The following is a 25310-nucleotide window of genomic DNA, read 5'->3' as shown; positions in this document are numbered from 1 at the left end:
GTTTGGGGCAAAAATACAGGTAAACAAAATAAAGTAACATATTTCTATTATGAAATCATTTTTGCACAGCTATTGGAAATTTCACATTCTGGTTTTAAAGTTGTTTTCATGAGTTATTAAAATAAAGATTTGCTATCTAGCAAGTGTCCAGAATAGGCTACAAAGCATTTTTTCAGAGACAGATAAATTGATAACTTCTTTTTTGCCATTCACAGTAAGAAGGCAGGACACAGGATCCTAATACAATAAAGTTCAGTCATAATACTAGGAGTAAATATTCAGTTTAGCCACAATTAGTATGGACAAAATAGAATTTGTTCTCTTCTAATGCACTCCAAACTTTAATTCGAAGCATAGCTACACAAGATATAATGACCAAGACCAACCAGACATCACTTGGCTGAAGGGTATATGTGGAGGCTTTAGGATGCTAGGTAAGTTTGTCTTATTGATTATGCTGATTTTATTCTTTCAGGCCCAGCCTCCAAGAGTGTAGTAATAACACTTGTTATTACAATGCTCCATTGATGAACAGAGAAATACAGTACAAATCAAATAAAATTTCTTAGTACCATAATACTGTAGTAACAAAAATTCTGAGGACTTCAATGAAAATTATTTCACTTCACTAAATAAATACAGCAAATTCTTCTGAAATCAGAAGAACTAATGCAGATAGGTTTCCTACTAAGTCACGTATTATGTCTTTGCCATTCTGGCATCCATCTCATCTTGGGTAAGCCCAATTCGTGTTACAGGCCACCTTCCTCTCAGATGTTAGTCTAGCAAAGCAATCACACTTGCTATGACTGGTCTGTGTCCGTGCATGCACTGACTGGGCAGTCAGTATGAATAAAGATGACCAGGCAGTTTGCTTTGTCTCTCAAAATATAAAAACATCCAAGTCATAACTGCTTTTTCATAGGGTACACCAGTATGGGGTTTTACCGTTACCACTGGTTCTCATGAAACTTCCAGAATCTTTTAGACCATAACCACCTTGCTTGTCTGTTGCTCCATCTATCCATTAGTCCAAATTTGACAGAGGGACGGAATTCCTATTCACATAAATCTTGTTTCTTCAGAAAACTAGACAAAACCTTAAGTAGATGTGTATCTAACAACTGAGAACACAAAACTGTAACATGATCTGATAAAATGAACTGCCTTCTTCTTCCCCACCCCAAGAAATTAGATGTGCTACAAATAACGTTAGCTTACTTGAAAGTAGGCATGATTGTGCCCTATGTTTTGAAGAACGGCTTTCTTACAAGTAGATAAACCCATTGGACTATGATTGAAGGGTATCCTTTGTTCCAAAAACTGAACTTTAGTAGTACCAAGCTATAAAAAAGAAGAGGAAAATAAGCAAAATAAATAACATATTACTGACTACAAATAAATTTTTCAGCCTAATTTTCTTTTCATTATATAATGACCTAATATACTTCTGGAAATGCATAAATTAGAAGTATTCGAATAGACAAACACCATTTAAGTGTGAGACAAGATTTACACAATGTATTGAACTCATCTAGATTCAAAGTGAGCAGATACACCCCCAGAGATAGTTTCTGAGCCAGCTTCAAGACAAACAAAAGTATTTTAATTGAATTTAAATTAACAGCACAAGCTCTGTCATTATTTTAATCCTAAATGTGTGATCAGAACAAGATCCTTCAGAGATTTTAATAGCAGTAGAAATGCTAATATTCTAATTTACACACATCCTGGTTTATATTGGGAGGAATAAAAAAAAAAAAAAAAAAAAAAAAAAAAAAGAAAAACAAAAACACAAACACCGCTACAGTCTGTCTCCTTCACACTCCCTGCTGTGTAACACAGGCTAACAAATGATTAACCTAAGGCGAAAAGGCGAATTTCATTGGTTAGAAGACTATCCAGAAGATTGCATTTCAAATTATCAAATACCATGTTCGAATAACAACACAAAATTACGTTACAGCCTGTTGTTACCCTGAAGCTCTGAAACATACACACACCTTCATTTTTATCGCCTTAATCTATATCTGAAGAACTATCATACCACCTCTCAACCCTTTGTTTGGCTAAACTAAGTAAGCCAAGAAGAACAGTTACTGCTTTGTCTATAATGACCACTAAGTTGTGGTGTCAGAAGAAGTATAACATTGAGCAGCAAGAAAAAGGCAAATTGTCTTTGGCTTGCCTTCTCCAACATGTCTGTGGAGCAATATTCTTTGTTAAACATCTCAAATAAAGATATATGAAATTAAAGTAGTTTTTTTAATACATGATAATAGAAATATATTTAAGAAATTACTTGTTAAAAAACCACACATTTTGCTCCTCTAAATCTGCTATATGAATTGTTACCTTTGCCAAACATTTCAACCTAATTTTGTTTCCTTTACGCACACACAAGTCGAATTCTCCTGCTCTTGGAGAGTTGAACCCTGGATGCCAAACAACTTCACAGTCCAGATCTCTATAGGCCTCCACGAAGCCTAAATAAATTTGCATAATGTACATGTTACAGCATACACGTGTACAATTATCAAATTACATTGTATAATTAGAAATAACATAAGCACATTAAAGTGAAATTACTGTCTATTAGACAAGACTAAGCCTATATTCCAAAGGTGTTGAACAGTATGCTGCATTAACTAAAATTAGTTTCTGAATTCTCATGACAAGTGCATAATTTATTTATTAGGATCCTGCAGTTAAACACACTAAAAGTTCACTGGTATTCTCTAGCCATGAACTACTCAAATAGTCAACGTTGAAAAAAATAAAAGAACAGACTATTCTTCCTGTAAAATAACACCTTTGGATAAGACTATGCACATTTTCTCACTTACAATTGATTCTAAACACGTTTCAGCAGAAATATATTTTCTCAAGAATCAGAGCACACCGAGCTCCTGATCCAGCCAGTTCTTGTTTCAATTGTACAATGCCAATTCAGTTAGCAGTTAGCTCTTTAATAATAGAGCTCAAACATATTCCTACAGAACACTGTCTTTCAAAGGAAAGGTAAAATCTAATGTCTCACACACTTCTAACAAATATTGATCGATCATGCAAGTGGAAACTAATTCCAGATTGAATTCCTTTTGTGTCACTCAGACTGTCTACATCAAATTTTTAACAGTTTCATTCATACAGTGCTTTTGGAAAATTTCCTATCCTGATGAGCTGTATGATATTGCTCACTGCTATTAAATAGGTGCCTCACTTTTGAAATATCAGCGATCTGTGCTGAGAAAAATGGTCAGCGCTGCTTGCTGGACATAGAAACAATGAACTCCATTGAGTACACATTCATGGTAGGGCTTATACAGGGAGTGCTGCTATAGTACTAATGAACACTCTAATCTGATGCTGCTTTTGGGATACACCGATATTGACCCAAATCTAACAAATATAGCTTATAGCATCAGCTGAACATTTGTCTTAACATTTTTGACATTTAAGATACATGCACACACACCGTACTTGCATACTATACCTTTGGCTGGTTGTATAGAAAATGCAATTCCTCTATGTGTATTTATAGGTTTCCAAGTAAATCCTGCAGGATGGTTTCTGGGATTGTATAGTGTGACAGTTGTTCTAAATTCTGTCCCTGCTAGGTAGCCAGGAGTAGGATTTAAGATCAGTTCCCTTGCAGACAGCGCAAGTTCAACAGACACGGCTTTTGCAACTACCAGCACGTGCCCAATGTGTTGGTTGTTTATTGTGTAAGTGAAAGATCTGTAACAAAAACATATATTTCTCAATATTTGTATGCATTATGTTGTAGTCAGAGTAATAGTTATGTGAAATGTAATAATTAGCAAGAAAATATTTAACAAAATAACTGAGTATGAACACACAGTTAAGAGTGACAAGAGAAACCAAGTTGTAATCGTTTTGCAAACAGCTTAAATCATGTTAAAAGTGAAGATGATCCTAAAGGATGATCTACCTCATACAGTCATTTTAACAACATTACTGAAGTGAGAGTTCTGTTTGCATATGAGAAGGCTACAAAATGGTTTGCCTATACATTTACCCATGAAGCCCATCAAAAGGTCTGAGCATAGATGCAGTGATGCAACACTATGCCAAAAAGAGCACAGTATTTTCCATAAAATTTCTCCTAAAAAAAACACTGTAATAGGAAACTTTTTTTCCCTAATATACCTGTGGCTATTTGGGCTTTTGACAGAATAGTTTGGTTTTGGGGGGTTGTTTTTGCCATTTGCTGGTTTGTTTTAAACCCTAAGAAACATCAGTATGCTAGCAAAATTTTGCGAAATAAAACTGCATTAACTATTGCAATATCACCACAAATAAATGTACACCATTAACACCTATCAAAATTACATTGAATTTAAACCAGACACATGATTTTCTTTATCATGCTACTGCAAAGAAAATATGTAAATCAATCTAAATGTAAGAAGTCTTACTTTTTAAACATTCCAAGAGTGTTTGTCTCAAATACAACTGGAATATGAGTCTTTGTAAGAGGAGGCACCACCTGAGACAATGGGCTCGTCTGCTGCAATTCATCAATTTCAATCTCAATTTGTACCCATATATGAACTAACAAGTTATTGATGATATGCAGTTCTCTGGCTGTTGTAGAATGCACACAAACATCACCAAAATCTATAGTAGAAGGACCTGAAACACATAAGAAATCGAAACTTCAACATTAAAAACTGGAAGTTAATGTATGGAAGCATAACTACTAAAACATCACAATCAAAATATTTTACTTCCTCAAATTACAGAATCAGTCAGCTAGAACAATCCTGTAGCAGAACAAATTCACATGAAAATTTGGAAGTAAATGCCATGCATGTTCTGTGAATGTTTTCAGTAGTACAATTCAGAAGCCAGCACCAACTTAATTCTTAATTCTGTTTGTGTTAGCCAGGTGTTAAAATAGGAAAAGCAATGTGCTAATTACTAAAAGCATTATTAATAATCATGAATATTTATTTTTATTAATCAGATATTTAAGTGGCCAGATAACTGGCAATTCACTGAAAATTTGTATACCTAACCTGTTTATTTGCTCCCTGATGTGTGACCATTTATTTTAGTAATGCATGTAATTTGATGGTGACAGAACTATCTCACTACTATATTTATTGTTATCACCAGTTTTTATGGTGGTCTGCAAACCTTAGTGCTCATGGCACTAATCCAGCACCTTACAAAACTCTAAGTATTCTTTGTATTAATGTTTCTGTTATTCTACTTTTCCTGAAGTGTATCAGCATACACAACTACACTATTCAAGTTCTGGCTTCACTGAAATTTTTTTTTTTAAAAAAAAGCCCCAAAAGTATTGAAAATTTTCACTTTGTTGCTAAGTAATTTTACTGAAGAAAAAATGACCTTAAAATAGACCACTTTTAGTACCATGTGTTCATAATATAATTGATAAGTTCCTACCAGACTTTCAAGGTGTTACTCCTAAGCACAGAGTCTTCCACTGAAATTATTTTGAAGGAAGATTCTGAAGAAGTTTTTCTTTTGGGGGTATCACTTTTCACTGTTAATTCCTGGAAACATCCTGAACACCCCCACGAACCTTGATGATATTAATGTTGTTCAAGATACTATCCGATAACAAGGCATAAGGATATGAGCAACGCTCCTATGCTGTATTGATTTCTCTATACTAGGCTGTAGTTTGAGCCGTCTTTAAAGGAAGCTCTCCTTTTAAATGTTCATATCTAATCATATCTCAGTACTTTCTGAGGAATACAAATTTTTAGTTTAACACTACTGTACTGATCAAGTTGCCACCAAATTAAGCTATTTTCTATTTAAGGTGAAGTACTATGAACATAAATTGTGTTACTATAATTAAGTGCTTTTATACCTATATGTATTTAGTAACCAAATTAAAAAATCTTACCAATGAGTATTTGATGAAGTTGCTTTGATGTCAAGGTTAGACTACAATCTTCCTTCTCTTGGGTAGAAGATGGCACAGCACTAAGCCCATTCCAAATCTGTTATAAGCACAAGACATCTTCTCAGTGCAGATCAAGATTCTTACGCTTTTTTATATGGTAATCACATTATGCTTGCATTACTACTCAAGTACTTAACTTACTTCTTTAACTGAAGATTTAGAAGCTATTGCTGCCAATTTTTTACTCGTTAATAGGCAATTCTCATCTGAAGGAAGCATTTTAAACTGTAGCTTCTCCTTGTGAAGATCTGTGATTGAAATTCTTGGTGACACAAGCCCTTCAGCTGGTTTGAGGCCTATGTTCACAGAATTATTGTATTTATAAAACTGCCTATAAGGGAGGGGAAAAACATAATATGGAAGTCTAGAAGTTTGAGTATTCAATGTTCTACACATTAAACTACTTAAGATTTCTAAATATAACAAATAATACTTTAAGTAGGAATATTTCATTATAATAAGTGCTCAAGTCTGGAAAATGCTTTGAAAAGTCTTTTGTTGTATTGTTTGGGCAAGGATTAACATCTGTCACACATTTGTGGCAAGTGCTTAACTAAATATGGTGCAAGCATTATGGCTACCAAAATATAAATACTATATCATGTCTCAAATGTCTCTTAAAGAACAATTAAGTTGTGAAGTAAAGTGCTTAAAAGTCAGCAAATGGAAAGACTACAAAGGATCCTTCAATTGTATATGCCTGGACTACTAATTTCCAAAGCAATTAGCCTTTCTTGGTCAAAGTTCAACTCCAGTCAATCAATTTCACCTGAAACCAAGTGATTTGAAACTTCCAGAGATCTTGCACAGATGTTTCATACCAAGTATTCAGAAAGTTATTACTATGTTTGATAGTAGCAGTGAAATTCATCTGATAACTGTGAAATTTTCCTTTCTTTTCTTGCTCCTCATGCCACATGCCTTGAATATATCTTGAACATATGTGTTATGGTCATATAAACAGCAGTTCATTCACTACACAACAATTCTTTTCAAGAAAACCGCACATAATGTGCATGCATAAACTAAATACAGCTCTGCAGGATTTAATCGTGACATATATAAAGAGAGCAAGATAATTTGAGATTACAAGAATAAGGCATTGGCATTATTAATTTTCAAATAATGGAACTTGTAAACACCACACTCTTAAGGTATTACTTCTCTTGTTTTACAGGTTTGTTGGTTTTTTTTAATAAAACTTGGAAAAGTAGAAGACCTGTCAGTTCTGCTTTTCCATTATTTTGTTCTACAGCATGCCAACCAAACACACAGATTAATGAAGCGTGAATTTACTATAAGGCTAGAAGATGACCATAATCCTTTAATTTTATCTGCTTCATTCCACAAATTATATCATAATTTATGCACTGAATCCATCAATTGGGTGAGCTAGACATAATAGTTGGAAATATGTACCATTTATTGTAAAAAAAAAAAAAAATAAATCCAACATAATAAATGTTTTGGTTTTCCTATGAATTGTAACCAATTATTATTAAAACTTGGCATCTTATTTTAAGTTCCATGCCTCTGTCCCTACATTTTACCCAGGAAGTGATCTCTAAGTGTCTAAACGAACATTTGCACAAAATGGGTTTTGAATGCATTATAAATGAAGGTCCCAAGACCATAAGCATTTCAGCATGGCACAAATTTAGGTGTATGTCTGGTGTCACTAAGTTAATTCAGCATGTATATACAAATTTATTAACATGAGCCTAAAGTATTTACTTGTCCTTTTTAAACAAAGTCTTACCTAGCAGCATCTTTCTGTAAACAACACTGTCTTAAACTAGAAATGAAGTCTGCGTAGTATTCCTTATGTGCTTCTTTTGACAGTCGTTCATCGTCAGTATAAGAAAATTCTGGATCTATATAATTATATCTCTCGGTCTTTGTGAAAATAGTCCTAAATATTTAAAGAGAATTGTAGTTTCACTACACATGTAAAATGAATCTGAGTCTTGTTAGAAAAAAAAAAAATATTGATTTTGCTACATACATATTTCATTGCAAACATTATTTTTATCACAGCTGATTATTAATATTTGACCTTGTAAAGGCAACTATAAAAGTGAAATATTGAAACTGTAATAGCTAGATTTGTAGCTTTACATAAGAAAAGCAACTCAAGAAATTTATGTGCAAGAGGCTCAAGGTTAAATAGAATGTTATGAATTTAAAAGAACTTTCAGCCTAAAAAAAAAAAATAGAAGAGTAAATTGTCATATACAAACGTGTGGTTTAAGTATTATATTTGTATAATTTTTACCTGTACTTTTTATTCCGTTCACTAGGCCTAATGCTGGCTGCGCGGTCATTAGGAAAAGCTATAAGTGCATCATCCTTACAATTCCTGTTTAACCGGTGAGTATGAACTTGTGTTTGGGTTGATTTAAGTATTGCCACAGGTGCTGTATCCATGCACTGTCCTGTGCCATCAACTACAAACTGCCCAGTTGCATTGGAAATCATTGGTGTTATACCTTAAAATGCAAATAAAACACGTTACATACACTTACATTAACACTTTCTAAATAAAATGCAAAGTATTAGAAAAATATTTCTTAATTTATACTGGTCCACCCAGCAACCCAACAATCAGTCACTCATCCACTTTTCCTCAGACAAGAGGAAGAAGGTGTTCAGACCGCACTGGCAGGCATTCACCTTCCCTGGCCTAGATTGTAGACAAACACTAGAGCACAAACTACTACTATTAATACTATGTCTGGCTGTGATGTTTTGTCTTGCATGTGCACATAACCAAACACACCGAGCTGCCTCTGTCACAACACTGTCTGTGGTGTCCTAAAACTTGTCTTAAGGGCTGCAAACACAAACATGACTTTTGAGAAAGAACTCCCAAGAGAGATTAGATCCTTTTCACTCAAGTTTTATAAAACCATATATACATTAAAGTTAAAAACTATGACAGAAACTAGGCCATGTGTTTGCTCACCTTTCCTACATAAACTGACACGTGTTTAAAAGAGCACTATAAATAAATACATATATCAATTCTTCAACTGCACCTTCCTCCCTCACCAGCAAAAATATCGATACATTAAACTAAACATATTGGTTTTACCCTCTTTACCCTTGCTTTACTCTCTAAGGGTTACAAAAAAAACCCCTACTTTCCATCCTTCAAACTGTAGGAGTGATTACAGCTTTCACTGCCCAGGCAGGCTCATTTTGTGAGAAGCTTCATTCCAGTCTGTTCCCAACCTCCACTGAATGCAGAGAGACAAGGACAGGTACTCAGCCAGAGACTGGGAGAACAGGAAGATAGAGAACTCATCTATATAAGGACCTGAAAAAAATTAATTTCCTTCCACACTTCAATGAAGCTTAAAAAAAAAGCACAGATACCAGTGGCCTATAGAGTACAGATACCCCCTCATAACCTATTTATAAACTTGCAAGTAGGAGCAGAATGGAGACATTAATAAAGCAAATGGTAAACGAGAGCATTTAGAAAAGCTGACGGATCTTGAATACCACATTAAATCTTTGATCTACAGAAACATATGTTAATTGTGGTTTTGAAGCAGGAAAAACGCAGGAGTTCTGGATTTTTGGTTTTAAAATCCATTGACAGGCTGAGTCAAATCTACTGTAAAGTGGCTGTTCATGAGACACAGCAGGAACATGAGGAACAAATTAGAGATTAATTATTGCATATCCTGGAAGATTATTTGTGCTGGCATAGGCTTCATAGGATGAGAAGACTCAAAGGACATGGGACAGGTATTTGCCAGCAAATTCATCCGGAAGTATTTACTTTTAATCAATAAAGAATACCCCGTTATCTTTCCTGACTTTATTCTGTACTTTACGGATCTCTCTAGTTAGACCTGAAACATTAGCACTTTGGAATGGCATTGCTGTCAAAAACTGAAGCTTTTATTTTCTGATTTATAAAAGCTAAATAATCATACAACAAAAATTTATGCTTTAATAGTTAACTTTTAGTTAAAATATGAGGGAGGGTTGACCATTATTTTAGCCATTGTTTTTTACTCTTGTGGGTATACGTCATACAATTGAGCATTCCCTCGACAGCCAAAGAGATATTAATTTTAAAAAAACCAAACAAATTATAGTAAAAAAATATCTTTGAAATGTTAAAAGTGTACTTTTAAAACACTTTATCACTTTTCATTTACGTTTTTAGCGTCTTACCAGGATTAATTTTGAATAGGATGTTTTTTCGTTTAGATTTGCACACACCAATAAAGCTTAAATATATTCGGTGAAAGGATTTTGTCTTCAAAGCTTGTAAATTATTTTTCTCTAGTCTTATACCAATAATATCAACAACTTGCTTCACTTTAAATGTTCCTATTTGATGCGGAGAAAATGAAAATATCACATCCTATAAAAGAAAAGTCATTATGAGACATACGAAGCAGAAAAGCAAAAAGACTTTTTGTTTTGTGTCATTATCTGTTTACCTGTGTCACTTCTCTCCATGTGTACTTCTAAGACAGGTGTTCAAAACTGGGCTTTTAGATTATGTCAACTTCCACAGGTAAATTGGCAATATATGGAAACATAAAACTGCTACACAGTGGAACACCGCAAAGTCTCACCTGCTCATTTCTGGCACAAATTGTTCCCTCTTGTGCCCTGAGTTACAGTTTTGTGAAATTATAAATGTCTCTATATTTGATTTAAATATGGAAAAGTTTCTTCCATTAAAAGAAATGTTGTGTTACTCAAGAGTACTTGCAATTTAATGAAATAAAAGAAAATGATCTTGCAAAAGTTTGAGCATAAATCAGTCTTCTCAAGTCAGTAAAATATAAAAAATTCAAAGCCAGGAAAAACATGGATAAAGTTTCTTTAGTACTATAATTACTTTTTCCAAATTTAAATAATACTTGTTGCTTGTGTACAGGAAAGAGCATTAGAAGATTCTACATAGGGAGAAAATATTAAACATCAGGGCTAGTGAAACTGAGTTATTCTGATTTACCTTAAAGAAACTCCACTGCTAACCACTGCAAAGTAATCTGCATGTCTACATAAACTGAAAGAAACAGGTAGTTACCTTTGCAGATCTTTTTTTAATTTTCCCTTTCTCAGGAGAAATATTGAAGTGAGCAGTCTTGCGGAAGCTGAATGTTACTGGAAGGGACTCAGATTCATTTTTGAGTGTGCACAGAACTTGTGCTTGTTCACCAAAAGAACAGTCCATAAACTTAATAACTGGTCCTGGATTAACAGTTAACATGACAGGAAGCCCAGAACCTGTCAAAGCTAACTCCGTGTGATGAGAATGATTTGCTGCATTAGACAAACACAACAAACAAACAAACCTATTAGTTTACAAACAGAAAAAAAAAAAATACTGTGGTTGTATTGTTGCAAAAACAAAATAATACCATAATACAATATGATTTATAATGCAATTTTCTCCAAACACAGACATCTTTACTTATAATAGCTGTTAGATAATTTATTCCCTCATTAAGGAAGTTGAAAGTGATCAAATATTCACTTGAAAATGTGCAAAACTGCTATACCAAATTGCTTGTGACTTGCAAATGGATGGGTTTTTTAATGTTCTCCAAATATTTACATTTATCATTAAGTTCAAGGTGTTCATTACCAGCAGGTGTACTCATGGCATGTACATTTCCCTCCTTTTTTCTACTCACTATTCAAAGAGTTCTTGCTGCCAAATCATTAAAGATGTAAGTTACAATAATGTATTTGTATTGATATAAATAAACACAGGTTTCCCACAAAAGGGCTAAGGTGAGAGACAGATAGATAGATAGATAGATAGATAGATAGATGTTCCAAGACATATAGTTTTATCATTTATATACATTTCCAATAACATACTTATGACTTCTGTGGTACCATCACTGAGGGTCTGCAGATAGCCATCTTTATTCCCAACAGCTTCAAATCTCAGAAACAACACGTAATCTTGTTTCCTGGGTGAGTCACTCACTCCAAAGTCCCTATCAAGTTTTCTGTAAGAGTCACAATCTCTAATTACAAGACAGGCAAAAGAACAAACCACTGAACCCCAACCCACACAAAAATGAAGCCTGATTTTTCACCATCCAGTCTGGCTTCTTCGCTGTTGGTTGCAGCTTGAACAAACGATCTTTATACTTCCCGTCAGAAAATGGAATAGTAACAAATTTATGCTCAACAATATCTGTATGCTTATTATACTAGTCATTTGATATCTTTTGCAGTCTACAACAGTTCTCTAAACTAACACTACACGCATAGTAATCCCTTGTAATTAGAGTTTTAGTAAGGGAAAATGGCAGGAGCGCATTTTCTTTTTGTTTTCCTTAGCCAAAGAATAAATGTTTCCTTATGCTTACATTTTCTTAATGGAATGAGAGCTCTCCAAAACACTTCAGTGTCTTGGTGATCAAATATATATATCCTTCCATAATGCTGCACATAAACTATATCTTTATTCAATAAATCTGCGGTCATTAAAAAGGCACTTAATTTGATACTGTAGAACTCAACCATCTTTAGAAATTCAACATATTTAAAAAGAACTGCAATTAGTTCCCTTGGCAAAATCTAATAAAATTATTGTTCTCACAAAACACGCTTAACCAATTCTTGGTTCAAATACATCCTTAATATATTATAAAATAATTCACAGATAATCAATTCGGACTTTGCTTTCTCGTTTATAGTATCATGCCAAGCAATTTCTTTTAACACGTAAATACATAAAAAGTCATTCAGAAAAAAAATTTGTGGACACATGAACTAAAAATTATTTTCTAACACAGCTCTTCACAGAATAATTTAGACTAATCAACTTGTGTGTGTGTGTCTAATTTGGACTACTCACTCACTTTGGACTAAAGCACAGTGTAACCAAAGATTTCTCATAAGGTAGCAAGGTTCCTTGATTGGGAATGCACAAGATCAAGGTGGAAACATCTAAATCTCTTGTTCTGTTTTTGAGGCTTAAGTCTTGTAAAACAGCATCTGCACTTCCCTCAAGATCTGTCCCCTAAAAAATAGTCAAAATGTGGAATAGGTCAGCTTGTTCTGCTTCCCTCCCTTTTTTTTCCTACACATACATTTTCATACCTCTTACAAGTAGAAAGACATAATGTAAGTAATAGAACTGACATAGTTACATATCACCTGGATAATTAACCAATTTTAAAATTTAAATTTCATGTCAATGTTTTGAATTTCTTCTTTTAAAGATGATGCTCACTCAGATGAATTTATTATCTGAGAAAAAAAAAAAAGTGAAACTACAGATGCTTAACATCTTACAGAATCAAAATGTATTTTGATAACTCTAACAAAATTATAAGAAATCCAGTAGATCAAGCAAAGCCACTAAAAAAAAAAAAAAAAAAAAAAAAGGCAAACAGGGAATGTACTTAACATTGTTAAGATGTCACATAATGAAACAGAAATATCTGAAAAACTTAATTCCAAACTTCAATTATAGTAAAAAAATAGTTGGATGGACAGAAGTTTCAGAAAGGCTATAAATCAGGAAATAGCATCACCTATAAAACTACTAGAAAATGAACAAGGAGTTACAAAAATTGCAAAAGCAGAAATGAAAACAAGTTTTCAACTAAAATTAAAAACAGAACTGTTTCTTACCATCTCTCCTCCAATGGCATTGTCTTCCAGTACTGCTACCCAGTCCACGCACTCAGGACTTTCATTGTATAAAGATATTTGTTCAGTCTTTGAAGACCCATAGTAAACCGGTCCAAAGTTAATGCATTCCAATACATTTCCAGAAGACACTCCTAGGACTTTAAGAATTTGTTCAACCACAACAGCTTTGATCCATACTTCAGCACAGCCACGACCTTGCAAATTCACTCTGTCAGTAAGAGTAGCAAGCAGCAATAGGTAATGCAGAAAAGTGTTAGAAATAATTAGTTTAGTTCATATTAGAACCCATACAAAACTGAATCTAATCAAAGTATTTAAATCAATGGCTGTCCATAGACCAACTAAGCGGGGAAGCAGGGGGGAAAAAAAGTGTACTTGACAATGTGATACCTAACAGAAATATTACCAGTCAGGAAAAATCTGGCATTATGCAGTGGAATTTTGAGGAGCTTTTTGAGTTTTTTCCCTTTTTTAATGTTTGAAACAATACAGCTTCTCAAAAGAATCAGAGATGTCCACAAATAATACACTGCTCTTATTTCTGAGAATCTTTGTATCTATATAGCAATTTTGGCATATACTTAGTAATTTTCTCTTAGGCAACGGGAGCTAGAATTTTATCTGAATAACCATGAAAGAAATACTGTTGTTTCTGCCTGAATGGTTCATCTTGATCATACCACAAAACTGTGGGAAACTGCAGCGGGTCTGTGGAATCCTTGACAGGAAATAAGGGAGTAGAGATGAGCCTTGAAGATTTACCCTTGAGAAGGATGGGAGTAAAGGAGTATCCGGAGGTATGGAGATGTACCCGTGAGAGAGAAGGGGATAGAAGAATAACATGGATGACAGAAAAATTAACCAATGAGATGTTAGTGCTGTAACTTGTAACCAATAGTGAAGAGACACATGAATTGGTAAAACTGTATAAAAATGCACTTGTGACAATAAATGGTATCTACTACTTTCATCCTGGAAGAACTTGGTCTATGTCGTTTGTCCGTCTCAACCACGACACAAAACATCAAAGGACTATATCAACAACGTACAAATATTTGTTAGTAGAATTCTCCTGGAACAAAACGTATTTGATCTTGCTGAAAAAAAAAAAATCAAATTTAGTAGTATAATTTGTTGTTCTACAAGAATAAACTATCCTTTTGAAAAAAACAAACAAACAAACAAACAAGCATACAACTTTGTTTTGAATAGCCACATATATAACTACACAAGGGATCTGGGAGGGGATCTCAAACTCTCTAAACATCTTCTTTCAACTTCTGAAGCATGATTACGGGATTTCACAAGACAGAAAAGAAATCTCAAAAAATATGAGCAGATTCCTCTGAAAATAATTTTGCTTACACATAGAAGCAAAATGCTTAGAGGACAAGGCAAATGGAAATAATCTGGATATTTTCATCAAAACTCTACTATTTCTCCAAGTCAAATTCCTGTCAAACACCCATTGTAAGTCTTTCAATATTACACTATTTGTTTAAATACATATATACACATACATCTATATACTTGTGTAAGGTTTGACAAGGAAAGGAATGCCAAATTCACTGAGAGAATTATGTAGAATTTATGGCAGGGAAGGGGTGAAGGATGAAATCTGAGCTCTGTGTAGTTATGTTCTTTCCATTTACTACATAAACTGCAGGAGAGAGCAGCTGTTTAACCAAGATGTGGTGAAGAAAACAGTGGTTGTAGCCTGGACAGCAAAGGAAAGGCAGAAAGTATGATACATTGTAACCAAAAGGTTGAAACTCATTAACCAAAGAAAATATCACATGAAGGAGGATGTAACTGTGAGGCAAAATAAAGATACTGTCTCCACTGTCATTCCACTAGAATTTTCTTCCTTTCATTTCATGTCCTTTTCCAACAGGCTACAAAAACCAGAAACAAGAAGAACTGAACTTCAAAGTCATATATCTTAGCAATTTAAAAACAAACCAGGAATCATCCATCCACCCACCCCAGCTCCAAACAAACACACACACAAACACACACACACACACACACAAAACACTCTCTATATCCTATTATAAGAAAACAGGATATTGAAAAGTATTTTCCAGATTGGTAACCACTTCCAGTTCTGGCACTTCCTGAAATGGCTGTATTCACCACTTGAAGAGAGACAAGGAAGACATTTAAAAATAGTCTATTCTTAAAAGAGTTAATGATTGCAAATACATTCCATCCATTCAAAATAAGATACACCAAAGGACTTCATAACATTTCTAAGACTCTTAAGACATATACAGCCAAGAAAAGAAGAATAGCAGAGTTACAGAAGCTTTAAAAAAAAGTATGGAACACAGGATGTTTAGGAAGGAGAAAGATACAAAAGCTCTTGGTTAGTTGTATACTCAGAGATGTGCAAACATCCCTTATCATTATAAGTTATAAGAGATCTTCAATAACACAGCCAGGTACATAACTTATGCATCACTGTTCTGTGGAGATAATATAATCATCAAATTAATTTAATTAAAAAAATGTAGAAGACAGCAATTGACTCTTAGGAGTTTAACTTTTTTAAAATAAACATTCATAGCAAAAACTAGAATTAATAACAGACAAAAATGTAATTTATATAGCTGGGCTATTTCAGTCATACACTCACTTTATGACTTCTTTGATGATTCTGGGTACATCTGTGCAGATATCCACTTTAACTCTCTGTATAGATTTCGGTTCTACCACTCCACTGGTAGGTTCTATGTAATGCAGAACAATCCCATCATATGATATTTTAAATGTGCCTAGAAGAAACAGAATAATAAACAGAAAGTTACACAGCAAAGTTCCAGATTTATATTCACAAGTAGTACATTTTCCTACAGAAATGGGAAACACTGAGTTAATCCTTTCAAAACTATTTCTAACACAGAGTAGATCATTATTTCCAAGATTTCTTTAAATATTACACCCTCATGTCCAATGCCACTTTGCAAGTTCTGATTGTAACAGAAAAGGTACTCGCATTCCAAACAAAAGTGACTACATTCTAAAGTAGCTCTACAGTAACATTTTACAGTATATTTTACACACAGCCCTAGGCAGCTACTGTAGCCAAAAAGTTAAGTCCATATTGCAGGTAACAACAGTTTTCATTATTTGGTATGTACACAACACAGTTTATCATAGAAGAGAACAGTGAATATTTCCAGGCTATAAAATATTTTTTAAAGGTGAAAAAAATATTCGATGTGTATTTAACCACCAGCACATCTGTCATTGTCTCATAGATAACAAGAAATTGTTTCAAATGTGGTAGGAAAAATAGAATCATAGAAACATAATATCATTTTGGTTGGAAGAGACCCTCAAGATCAAGTCCAACCATAACCTAACACTGGCACTAAACTATGTCCATAAGAACCTAATCTACATGGCTTTTAAACGCCTCCAGGGATGGTGACTCCACCAATTCCCTGAGCAGGCTGTTGTCACTGCTTGACAACCCTCTCCCTGAAGAAACATTTCCTAATATCCAATCTAAACCTTCCCTGGCACAACTTGAGGCCATTTGCTCTTGCCCTATCACTCGTTACTTGGGAGAAGAGACCAACACTCTCCATGCTACAACCTCCTTTCAGGTAGTTGTAGACAGCTATCAGGTCTCCCCTCAGCCTCCTTTTCTCCAGGCTGAACAGCCCCAGTTCCCTCAGCTGCTCCTCACCAGACTTGTGCTCCAGACCCCTCATCAGCCTCATCACCCTCCTCTGAACTCTCTCCAGCACCTCAATGTCTTTCTTGTAGTGAGGGGCCCAAAACTGAACACAGGATTCGAGGTGGGGCTTCATGAGTGCTGAGTACAGGGGGACGATCACTGCCCTGGTCCTGTTGGCCACACTATTCCTGATACAAGCCAGGATGCTCTTGGCATTTTTGGCTACCAGGGCACACTGCTGGCTCATGTTCAGCCGTCCATCAACCAACACTCCCAGGACCTCTTACACCAGGCAGCTTTCCAGCCACTCTTCCCCAAGCCTGCAGTGCTGCCTGGGGTTGTTGTGACCCAAGTGCAGGACATGGCAAAAATGCATTGCTTGGTCCCAAACAATAGACAATATCTGATATGAGATCAGAAGTAAAAACAAAGGACTCATTTTGTGCCTGGCATGTCGGGTGAAAGGCAGTCCCTCAGTCACAGGCCAGCGTACAGCACTTCCTGCTGACGCAGTTTAAATGCTCCCTGCTAGTGTGAACTGCTGTTATTATGATTCACAGACCCTACAGAAACACATATTTGGCAGCTGCCCTCAATACATCCTTTGCTAATCTCTGCTTTCATTCTAATTTTGCCTATGTTCAATCCTGCAAAACTCTATCATGCAGCAGTTCATAACTAGAAACAGTTGCTATACAACATGAGCAATCCCACATCATGCAAATTAGTTGTAGATGCATAGGTAATGTAGGTTAACTCTTTATCTAATCATCAATCCTCAAAGAAAAAAGTTACTATGTATAAGAGCTGATTAGATAAAGTACATACTACATCTTTAAGTTGAGGTGGATAGAAAAAAAATTCCTTTGCTTTTTAGAGAAAAAAAATTAAAAATCTGTTCCAACTAGAGTATCATTCGATTTTTTTTTTTTTTTTAACAATATTGCAACCCACCTCTGTGTTTCTAGAATCATGTATTTTATTTTGGTACAATATTACTTGTGGAAATCTATGAGGCAAATGTTCACACAACCTTGGCCTAATGCAAATAACGATACCCTGTGATATAATAAATGGCTGTACAAGTGAGGAACAAAAAATCACTAACTGCCTTAAATGTATTGTTTCAAACTCAGCAGAGTTGCCACCCTACTTCTGGAGAAAGGTGCCTGCAACATTGTGCAGTGGAAAAGGTAGTTAAATGAGTTACTTTGATTATATAAGCATTCTTACACTCCATTCTCCATGTTTCTTACATTCCTCGGAGTGGTTCCTCACAGAATTCGAAGGATGTGAATGCTTTAAAAGCTGTATGATTTCAAAAGCTATGACAAGAAGATAAACAATCCTTCATTAACTTCTGGTAATAAATATGGTTCAACTCCTATCCTATAGGACTTCAGCTCTGAAAGTACAGGAAACTTGTAGCTGTTTATTTCATAGACAGCTATTGGGATCACAGAATCACAAAGACAACAAAGCAAGAACAGACCTATTTTGCTACTATTTATGTTAGGAATAATATCTTTCAGATGGGACTCAGAAGTAGACAAAGTTTTAAATTAATTTTTCTTCCCTAAGTGGAAACATAGTACTGCGTACAGAATCAATGGGCCATTGACAGAACCTTTAGCTACACATAATCTGCATAACCAGAACTTCAGTTAATTTCTTCTTGGCCACTGAAGTGTTAACTTGCATAAAATTACATTTTCCAATAAAATAAAATATTTATATAATTTGATGTATACTCAATATTTACCTGAAGATGATCCACGGTTAGCAATCCTAATCTCTTTACTAATTATTCTACTGTTTGCAATCACTGAACCAAAATTAATCTCCGAGTCAATTTCCAGATTACAGCACCGAATTAATCTGCAGAGAAAATACATGGTTATATTTTCCTAAAATTTGAAAATACTTTTGCATTTTTTGAGAAAACTAACTAAGCACTCCAGTGAAAAAGTTCTCCTTTTCTCCTAGTTCTCCTACCAATGTTTACGCACCTCACTTCAGCAGTATAGTATATATAGGGAAGATTTAAAAAAGATCTATCCAGCTGTTTACTTTAATGACTGATTACTATAACTTTAAAACAGTGTAGCTTTAAACAAATAGTCAAAATGCAATATATACATTTCTATTTTATTTTAAATAAATTATTAAAGTACAAAGAACTGTAATTAAAACTATCTTGAGTTAGTTGCATCACAAAGTAAGTCAAAGTTAACATTCAACATATTTCATTATCAGCTGCCTGAAATAAAAGCAGAGGGAAAATGTGTGCCAATTTCAACTTACAGTCTTCTTGTTTTATAGACACTTTATGTGGCTTCAATAACGCTTATTATAACAGACAGAATTGGATAATGACAGAAGTTATTTCTATTATTTAATCAAGAGTTATGCATGATGATATCACTGTATTGGGTACTGTTTGGCCATCATGAAAAAAATCAAACTTGCTTCAGGCAACTTGTATTTTAAAGGCCCCAGTTTCTAATACAATCACACTTCTGATCTCACATAAAACTGTGTTTGAAATAATTTGGAATTTTACATCAGCACAGCAGTCTGTCTTCTCTTAACCACAAATAGGAACGTGCAGGAACAATTGCATCTCGTGATCTGCATTACATGCAGTGCAGAAGACTAGATGAAGAAGGAAGATGAATCTCCTTGGCTGAGCTAGATAGACCCTGCCCATATAATCTATTGCATAAGAAGGGTGAGGAGGAAGAGAGAAAGGTAGGGAGAAGACAAAAAAATGGACAAGCAAATGCAACAAAAGAAGTTGCTCTTGGGAATGTCAATATGCTGTTTAAAATCCTCTTTAAGAATTTAATGTAATTAAAAATAATAATAATAATAATAATTATCTGGACCAGCAGGATATGGCAAAAGATCCCAACAAAACAATAAAAAACAGGAAACAGCTATCAAGTTTATGGGATTCATCTGTCCTAATTTAGGCATCTAAAAGATGGACCTGTAAACAGAAGTTAGTCACTCTAGTTTCTCTTTATATAGAGAGGAGAGAAAGGTACTCCACAGCAATTCCACCTCATCCTCAGATAATCACCTAGCCTAAGTCTGATAAACTATATTTAGAAGCTTACTTTTTTCAACCAATATATATGTTCTAAACAATACGTAAGACATATATCCATATATATACTAATAGGTACACATGATCACACACATATTAGGCAACATATATTTCACTATTATCCAGTTCTTCAAATATGAACTATTACTATAAAATCTTTTATGTAAGTGGCTCAGTAAGGGAGCAAGACATTAAGAGTGGATATTAACTTGTGTAATGCTGATACAGAACTGGAAATTATCAATGTGATTGCAACCAACTTAGAATAAAGTAAAAACAAAAACCCAGCCTCTCACTAGGATCTTAGAGGGACATCACCCCAATTAAATTTTAACCAGTGTGCTGCTCTGAAAAAAATATAAATAATTGTAAGAAAACCTACTATATGTTCACAGTGCAATTGACAGATTTATCACATAGACATATGTGACATGTGTTAGTAAACTTTCCACAAGGTTAAGCTGCAAATAGTAACGGCAGCATATGAAATTTTGACCATCATACCCAAGCACAGGGATATCAACTATGTCATCTTCTATTAAAAGTTGTAATCTATCTTGAATATTTTCTTCACTCTCAGGATAATATTCCACAAAAGCTGTAACTTGAAGGCCAGATGCAACAGGTTTTTCTGGATTCTCCACAATCAACTTAAACTGTAATTTACAAAAAAAAAAAAAAAAAAAAAAAAAAAAAGTTAAACAATTCTAGATTATAACACACATACATATGGTTCATTTTCAGAAGAATATGCAGATTGATTTAAAATTCACAACCAACTCTAAAATATGCAGTATTTTAAAAAAATTCCCTTCCTATTAATTGTAAAAAGTCTGGACTTCAGTAAAACAGAAAGACAGAATGAATCCTAACCCATCAAATCACACAGAAGAGTTGGTTTAGCAAAATATCATTTCTAGTCTTTCCAGGAGAGCTCTAGCTTTTCCTACTGTTGCAATAAACCTTCTGAAGCAACAAAAAAATCAAGTCAGCTACTACTCAATGCAGAATCTTTCTAGTACCTGAGAAAGTAACAAGGATTAAGTATCAGTCCAAAGCGGCACAAAAGCAGAGAGCATAAGAATTTGATCTAGGTTTGACTGACATTCAGCTGATGTTAACAGAAAGTCTCAGTGTACATTGAAAATCTGCTTGCAATTTCCTTGGCACTTCAATTTTTGGGGGTCAAATGAAATAGAAAAAATACAGATACAGCTGACGTATAGCACCTTTTTCCTCTCTCAAAAAATAATTCTGTATTTCTTGTTGACTATGAGCATCTGCTTGTATCCAACACCTCCTACACATCTTTCCTTGAACAGAATACACAAATAACCTACTAGTATGTCATGGGAAATGCAGCAGCTCTCATGTTCCTAGGAAAGCCTCACAGCAAGGTCTAGAGCTTCTCTGGTGTTTCAGTCTCCTTATAATTCACATCACCATATGCACAATACATGTCTGCTCTCTGTGTCCAGTTTAATGAATGTTCTTTTCTGAAAGATAATCATCCCAGTATTCTTTACATTTTCTGTTCTAATTTACGCTTGAGACTGGCAAACCTGTAGCTTACAACGTTTTGATTCTATTGTTTGAGCATCTTCTCCTACTTGTTTAAAATTTTCCTAGCAATATTAACACTCAGCCAAAGAAAATCTGTTATATAATATGCATCATGATTATGGATTTGTTTTTGAAAGTGTAGCCATTTTGAAGTGTGTAAATTGTATGCCTTCTCTAAAGACAATGAAACAGCCATGCATATCCATTCTATATTGTACTAAGAGCTTTCAATGAAACCTATGGAAAACTGCTTTGTGAACTAAATTCCTTGACAGGCATTTCTTGGTGATGCACTGTGACAGCTCAAGAAAGGTTATTTTTCAGCTCTTGCACTCTATGAATGCAATGTCTCAGAAAACGTACAGATGAGTCATACACGTCAGAGCCATGTAATCACAGATAGCAGCATAAGGTCTGGAAATGAGAAAGGGCAACACAACAGACCTTTCTGGAACTGAGCACATAAGGGGAATCTTGTCATATTGGTCATCTCACACACAATAGCCTTAAAACAGCTGACAAAAGGCATGAGATACTCACAGAGGTAAAAACTCATAAATTATGATTGAGTAATCTTTTTCTTTCCTAAAATAGACTCTGCCTTTTCTAGAGCACATGAAAAATTGATGAAAACTAACAAAGGCAGAATAAGCACAGCCCTACTAAATTAAGCACTCGACACTTTTCAACTTGTTCCTAAATTCTTCAGTTACAGCGCAAAAAAATAATAAAGCTGTCTACATCATACAAATTATCAAATTTTAGGGGGAATAAAATGCATGCACAGACTTGGCCACTCAAAAAGAAAGGCTGACTACTAGTTAAATTATCCAATTATACAAACTTCAATTGTCTGACAATCATTTTGATGACTACCCTGGAATATACTTACTCATAGTTCAAGTTGCTGTGAACACAAAGCAACATTAGCTTCTGTTCAACCCTTTCATCCTAATTTTGATGTAATTAACAGATAAAAAACTAGTTAGATGAAGGACCAATATAAATCTACTAATCACAACTGGGCTTTGCTGGGCCCACACAGGTTACAAGTCAACCGCAAACTGGTTAGAATTGTAAAGGTGCATTTGGCTCTAAAAAGTCTGGCTAGGCAATGATTTTTCCAAAACCAATCAGATGCTATTAATAGTAGTCATGCTACCTTGAGAAAATATTGTAAAATCCTCTTTTCTGAGAAAGCTCTCCACAAAAAAGCACCACGCATGGACTGTTCCTCTCAAAAAAAAACTTAAAATACAATAGAGAAATGAGGCAATAGAGCTATCAATCAGCCCTGAAGAAATTCAAGCAAAAACAATTTCAAAAGTTGTGCCCTTCAGCTGATCTGGAACACTCACAAATTCGTTGTTCACACCATAACAAAGTGATCCATTTCTACATAACACTTCCTAAAATAACAAGAAACTCAGCTTCTCCAGGGATAAAATTTCTGGAAAGTGCAAAGCCAGCCAGCAAAACTAAACAGGATGTGTAACCAACAAGGTTAATATGATGTAGTAAGACATACAACTAAGCTAATTTACTTGTTTTGAAACTACAGATTTAACAAACAAGAAAGCTCTCTCAAATTGCTCACGACCTCAGGAAAATACAGAGCTGGGAATACTGGAGTTCATTTAATTCTGACTTAAAAGCTTCAAGTGAGCAGCCTCATTTGAAGGTCTATATGAGAATATTTTTCAAGTATCATAGAAATGACAGCTACATGTTCTCACAAGGAAACAAGAAACCAGGACCTGTTCCATCCTTCAGAACTGTCACACAAGAAGCAATTAAGACAACTTTGGCCCTGAATATTGCCTTATTCTTTCCTGTTTATCCAGTTATTCAGCTATTTAAAATTAATTTCCAATTAACTGGCAAATTCCAGTGTTCAGTTTTGGGCTCCTCACTACAAAAAAGACATTGAGGTGCTGGAGAGAGTTCAGAGAAGGGCAACAGGCTGGTGAGGGGTCTGGAGCACAAGTCTGATGAGGAGCAGCTGAGGGAACTGGGGCTGTTCAGCCTGGAGAAAAGGAGGCTGAGGGGAGACCTTATTGCTCTCTAGAACTACATGAAAGGAGGTTGTAGTGAGGTGGATGTCAGTTTCTTTTCCCAAGTAGCAAGTGACAGGACAAGAGGAAACGGCCTCAAGTTGCACCAGGGGAGGTTTAGATTGGATATTAAGAGAAATTTCTTCACAGAAGGGGTTGTCAGGCATTGGAACAGGCTGCCCAGGGAAGTGGTGGAGTCACCACACCTGGAGGTGTTTAAAAGATGTATAGATTAGGTTCCTAGGGACATAGTTTATTGGTAGATTTGATCGTGCTAACTTAACATTTGAACTTGATGATCTTAAAGGTCTTTTCCAATCAAACCATTCTATGATTCTATAAGCTACTCAGGCATCCATGGTGGCATTTTCCATTTGCAGTGGCTCAAAGCAGACAAGCACTTACACCTGCCCAATCAGCCTCTTCCACAGGACCTACCTAGCTGGCCAAACCTGCAGGCAGCTGCCCCCCTGCAAAACTAAAGAAAATAAAAGCAGAGCCACGAGTCACACATTTCCTCTGGCCATGCTCTGTGCCTCAGGGAGAGCCTGGCAAGCACCAGGTGAGCGGGCTGTGGACCCGTTCCTCATGGCAACCCTGGGAGGATGCAGACCCACAGGACCCGGGGCAGGGCGGAGTGCCTCCACAAGGCACTATGGTTATTCGTGCACGTTGGAGGGGTGCAAAGTTCTGTACAAACACAGAGCCGACAGCCGGCTTGCAGAGAGGCCCCGACGCCGTTACCCACCCCCGCGTGGGCCGGGGGGACAGATACGCCTCGCCGCTCCCCTCCCGGCCGTCCCTCACCTGGGGCCGGCGCGGTGGCAGCAGCTGAAGACGACAGCTCTGCACCCGCCGGTTCTGGACGCTGAGCGCGGCGCGGTAGCAGCACCACGGCACCGCATCCCTGAAGCGCAGCTCGGCCGGGTTAATGCGCACCCCGGCCACGTCCCGCCACCCGCCCGCCATGGCCGCCACCGCCTCACCCGGCCGGCCAGCGCGGCCTGGAAACAGTCGCTTAGCAACGGACGCAGGACGCTGATTGGAAGCAAAAAAGCGGCGCTTCCAAACTCACCAATCGAAAGAGGAGAGGCGGGGCAGAGGCGGGGAAGGGGCGGGGAACGGGCGGGGCAGAGGCGGGGCGAGCGGTTCAGCGCGGGTAGAGGAGCTGGTGGGGTCTGGGTGTCCCCGAGCGCGTTGTGTCGTTGCCCAAAGGAGGGGAAATTTACCTCGAAACTTGGCCTTTCCTCGTGGTCTCTCCTTGTGGTT

The 25310-nt window shown here is 35.8% G+C and overlaps 1 protein-coding gene across 3 annotated transcripts in view; it reads right to left on the bottom strand.

Annotated features, from left to right (window-relative positions):
* Positions 1–25031, bottom strand: part of CFAP47 (cilia and flagella associated protein 47) — a 309801-nt gene extending 284770 nt beyond the window's left edge. For all 3 annotated transcript variants that reach the window (XM_065070474.1, XM_065070480.1, XM_065070488.1), the window contains exons 1-17: positions 24849–25031; positions 20929–21080; positions 19075–19190; positions 16263–16401; positions 13604–13832; positions 12826–12986; positions 11831–11964; positions 11031–11266; positions 10160–10352; positions 8244–8457; positions 7728–7880; positions 6110–6299; positions 5909–6005; positions 4443–4659; positions 3497–3741; positions 2356–2486; positions 1222–1344 (exon numbers count right to left, since the gene is read on the bottom strand). In XM_065070474.1, coding sequence (XP_064926546.1) covers positions 1222–1344; positions 2356–2486; positions 3497–3741; positions 4443–4659; positions 5909–6005; positions 6110–6299; positions 7728–7880; positions 8244–8457; positions 10160–10352; positions 11031–11266; positions 11831–11964; positions 12826–12986; positions 13604–13832; positions 16263–16401; positions 19075–19190; positions 20929–21080; positions 24849–25010 — 2892 coding nt within the window. In that variant the 5' untranslated portion in view covers positions 25011–25031. The remainder of the gene's footprint in view (positions 1–1221; positions 1345–2355; positions 2487–3496; positions 3742–4442; positions 4660–5908; positions 6006–6109; positions 6300–7727; positions 7881–8243; positions 8458–10159; positions 10353–11030; positions 11267–11830; positions 11965–12825; positions 12987–13603; positions 13833–16262; positions 16402–19074; positions 19191–20928; positions 21081–24848) is intronic.
* Positions 25032–25310: the final 279 nt, after the last annotated feature.

The sequence above is a fragment of the Columba livia genome, chromosome 1 (assembly GCF_036013475.1).
Source record: "Columba livia isolate bColLiv1 breed racing homer chromosome 1, bColLiv1.pat.W.v2, whole genome shotgun sequence".
In the NCBI taxonomy this organism is placed as follows: domain Eukaryota; kingdom Metazoa; phylum Chordata; class Aves; order Columbiformes; family Columbidae; genus Columba; species Columba livia.
The sequence above is the reverse complement of the archived record's forward strand: the minus strand, read 5'-3'. Positions and strand labels throughout refer to the sequence as shown.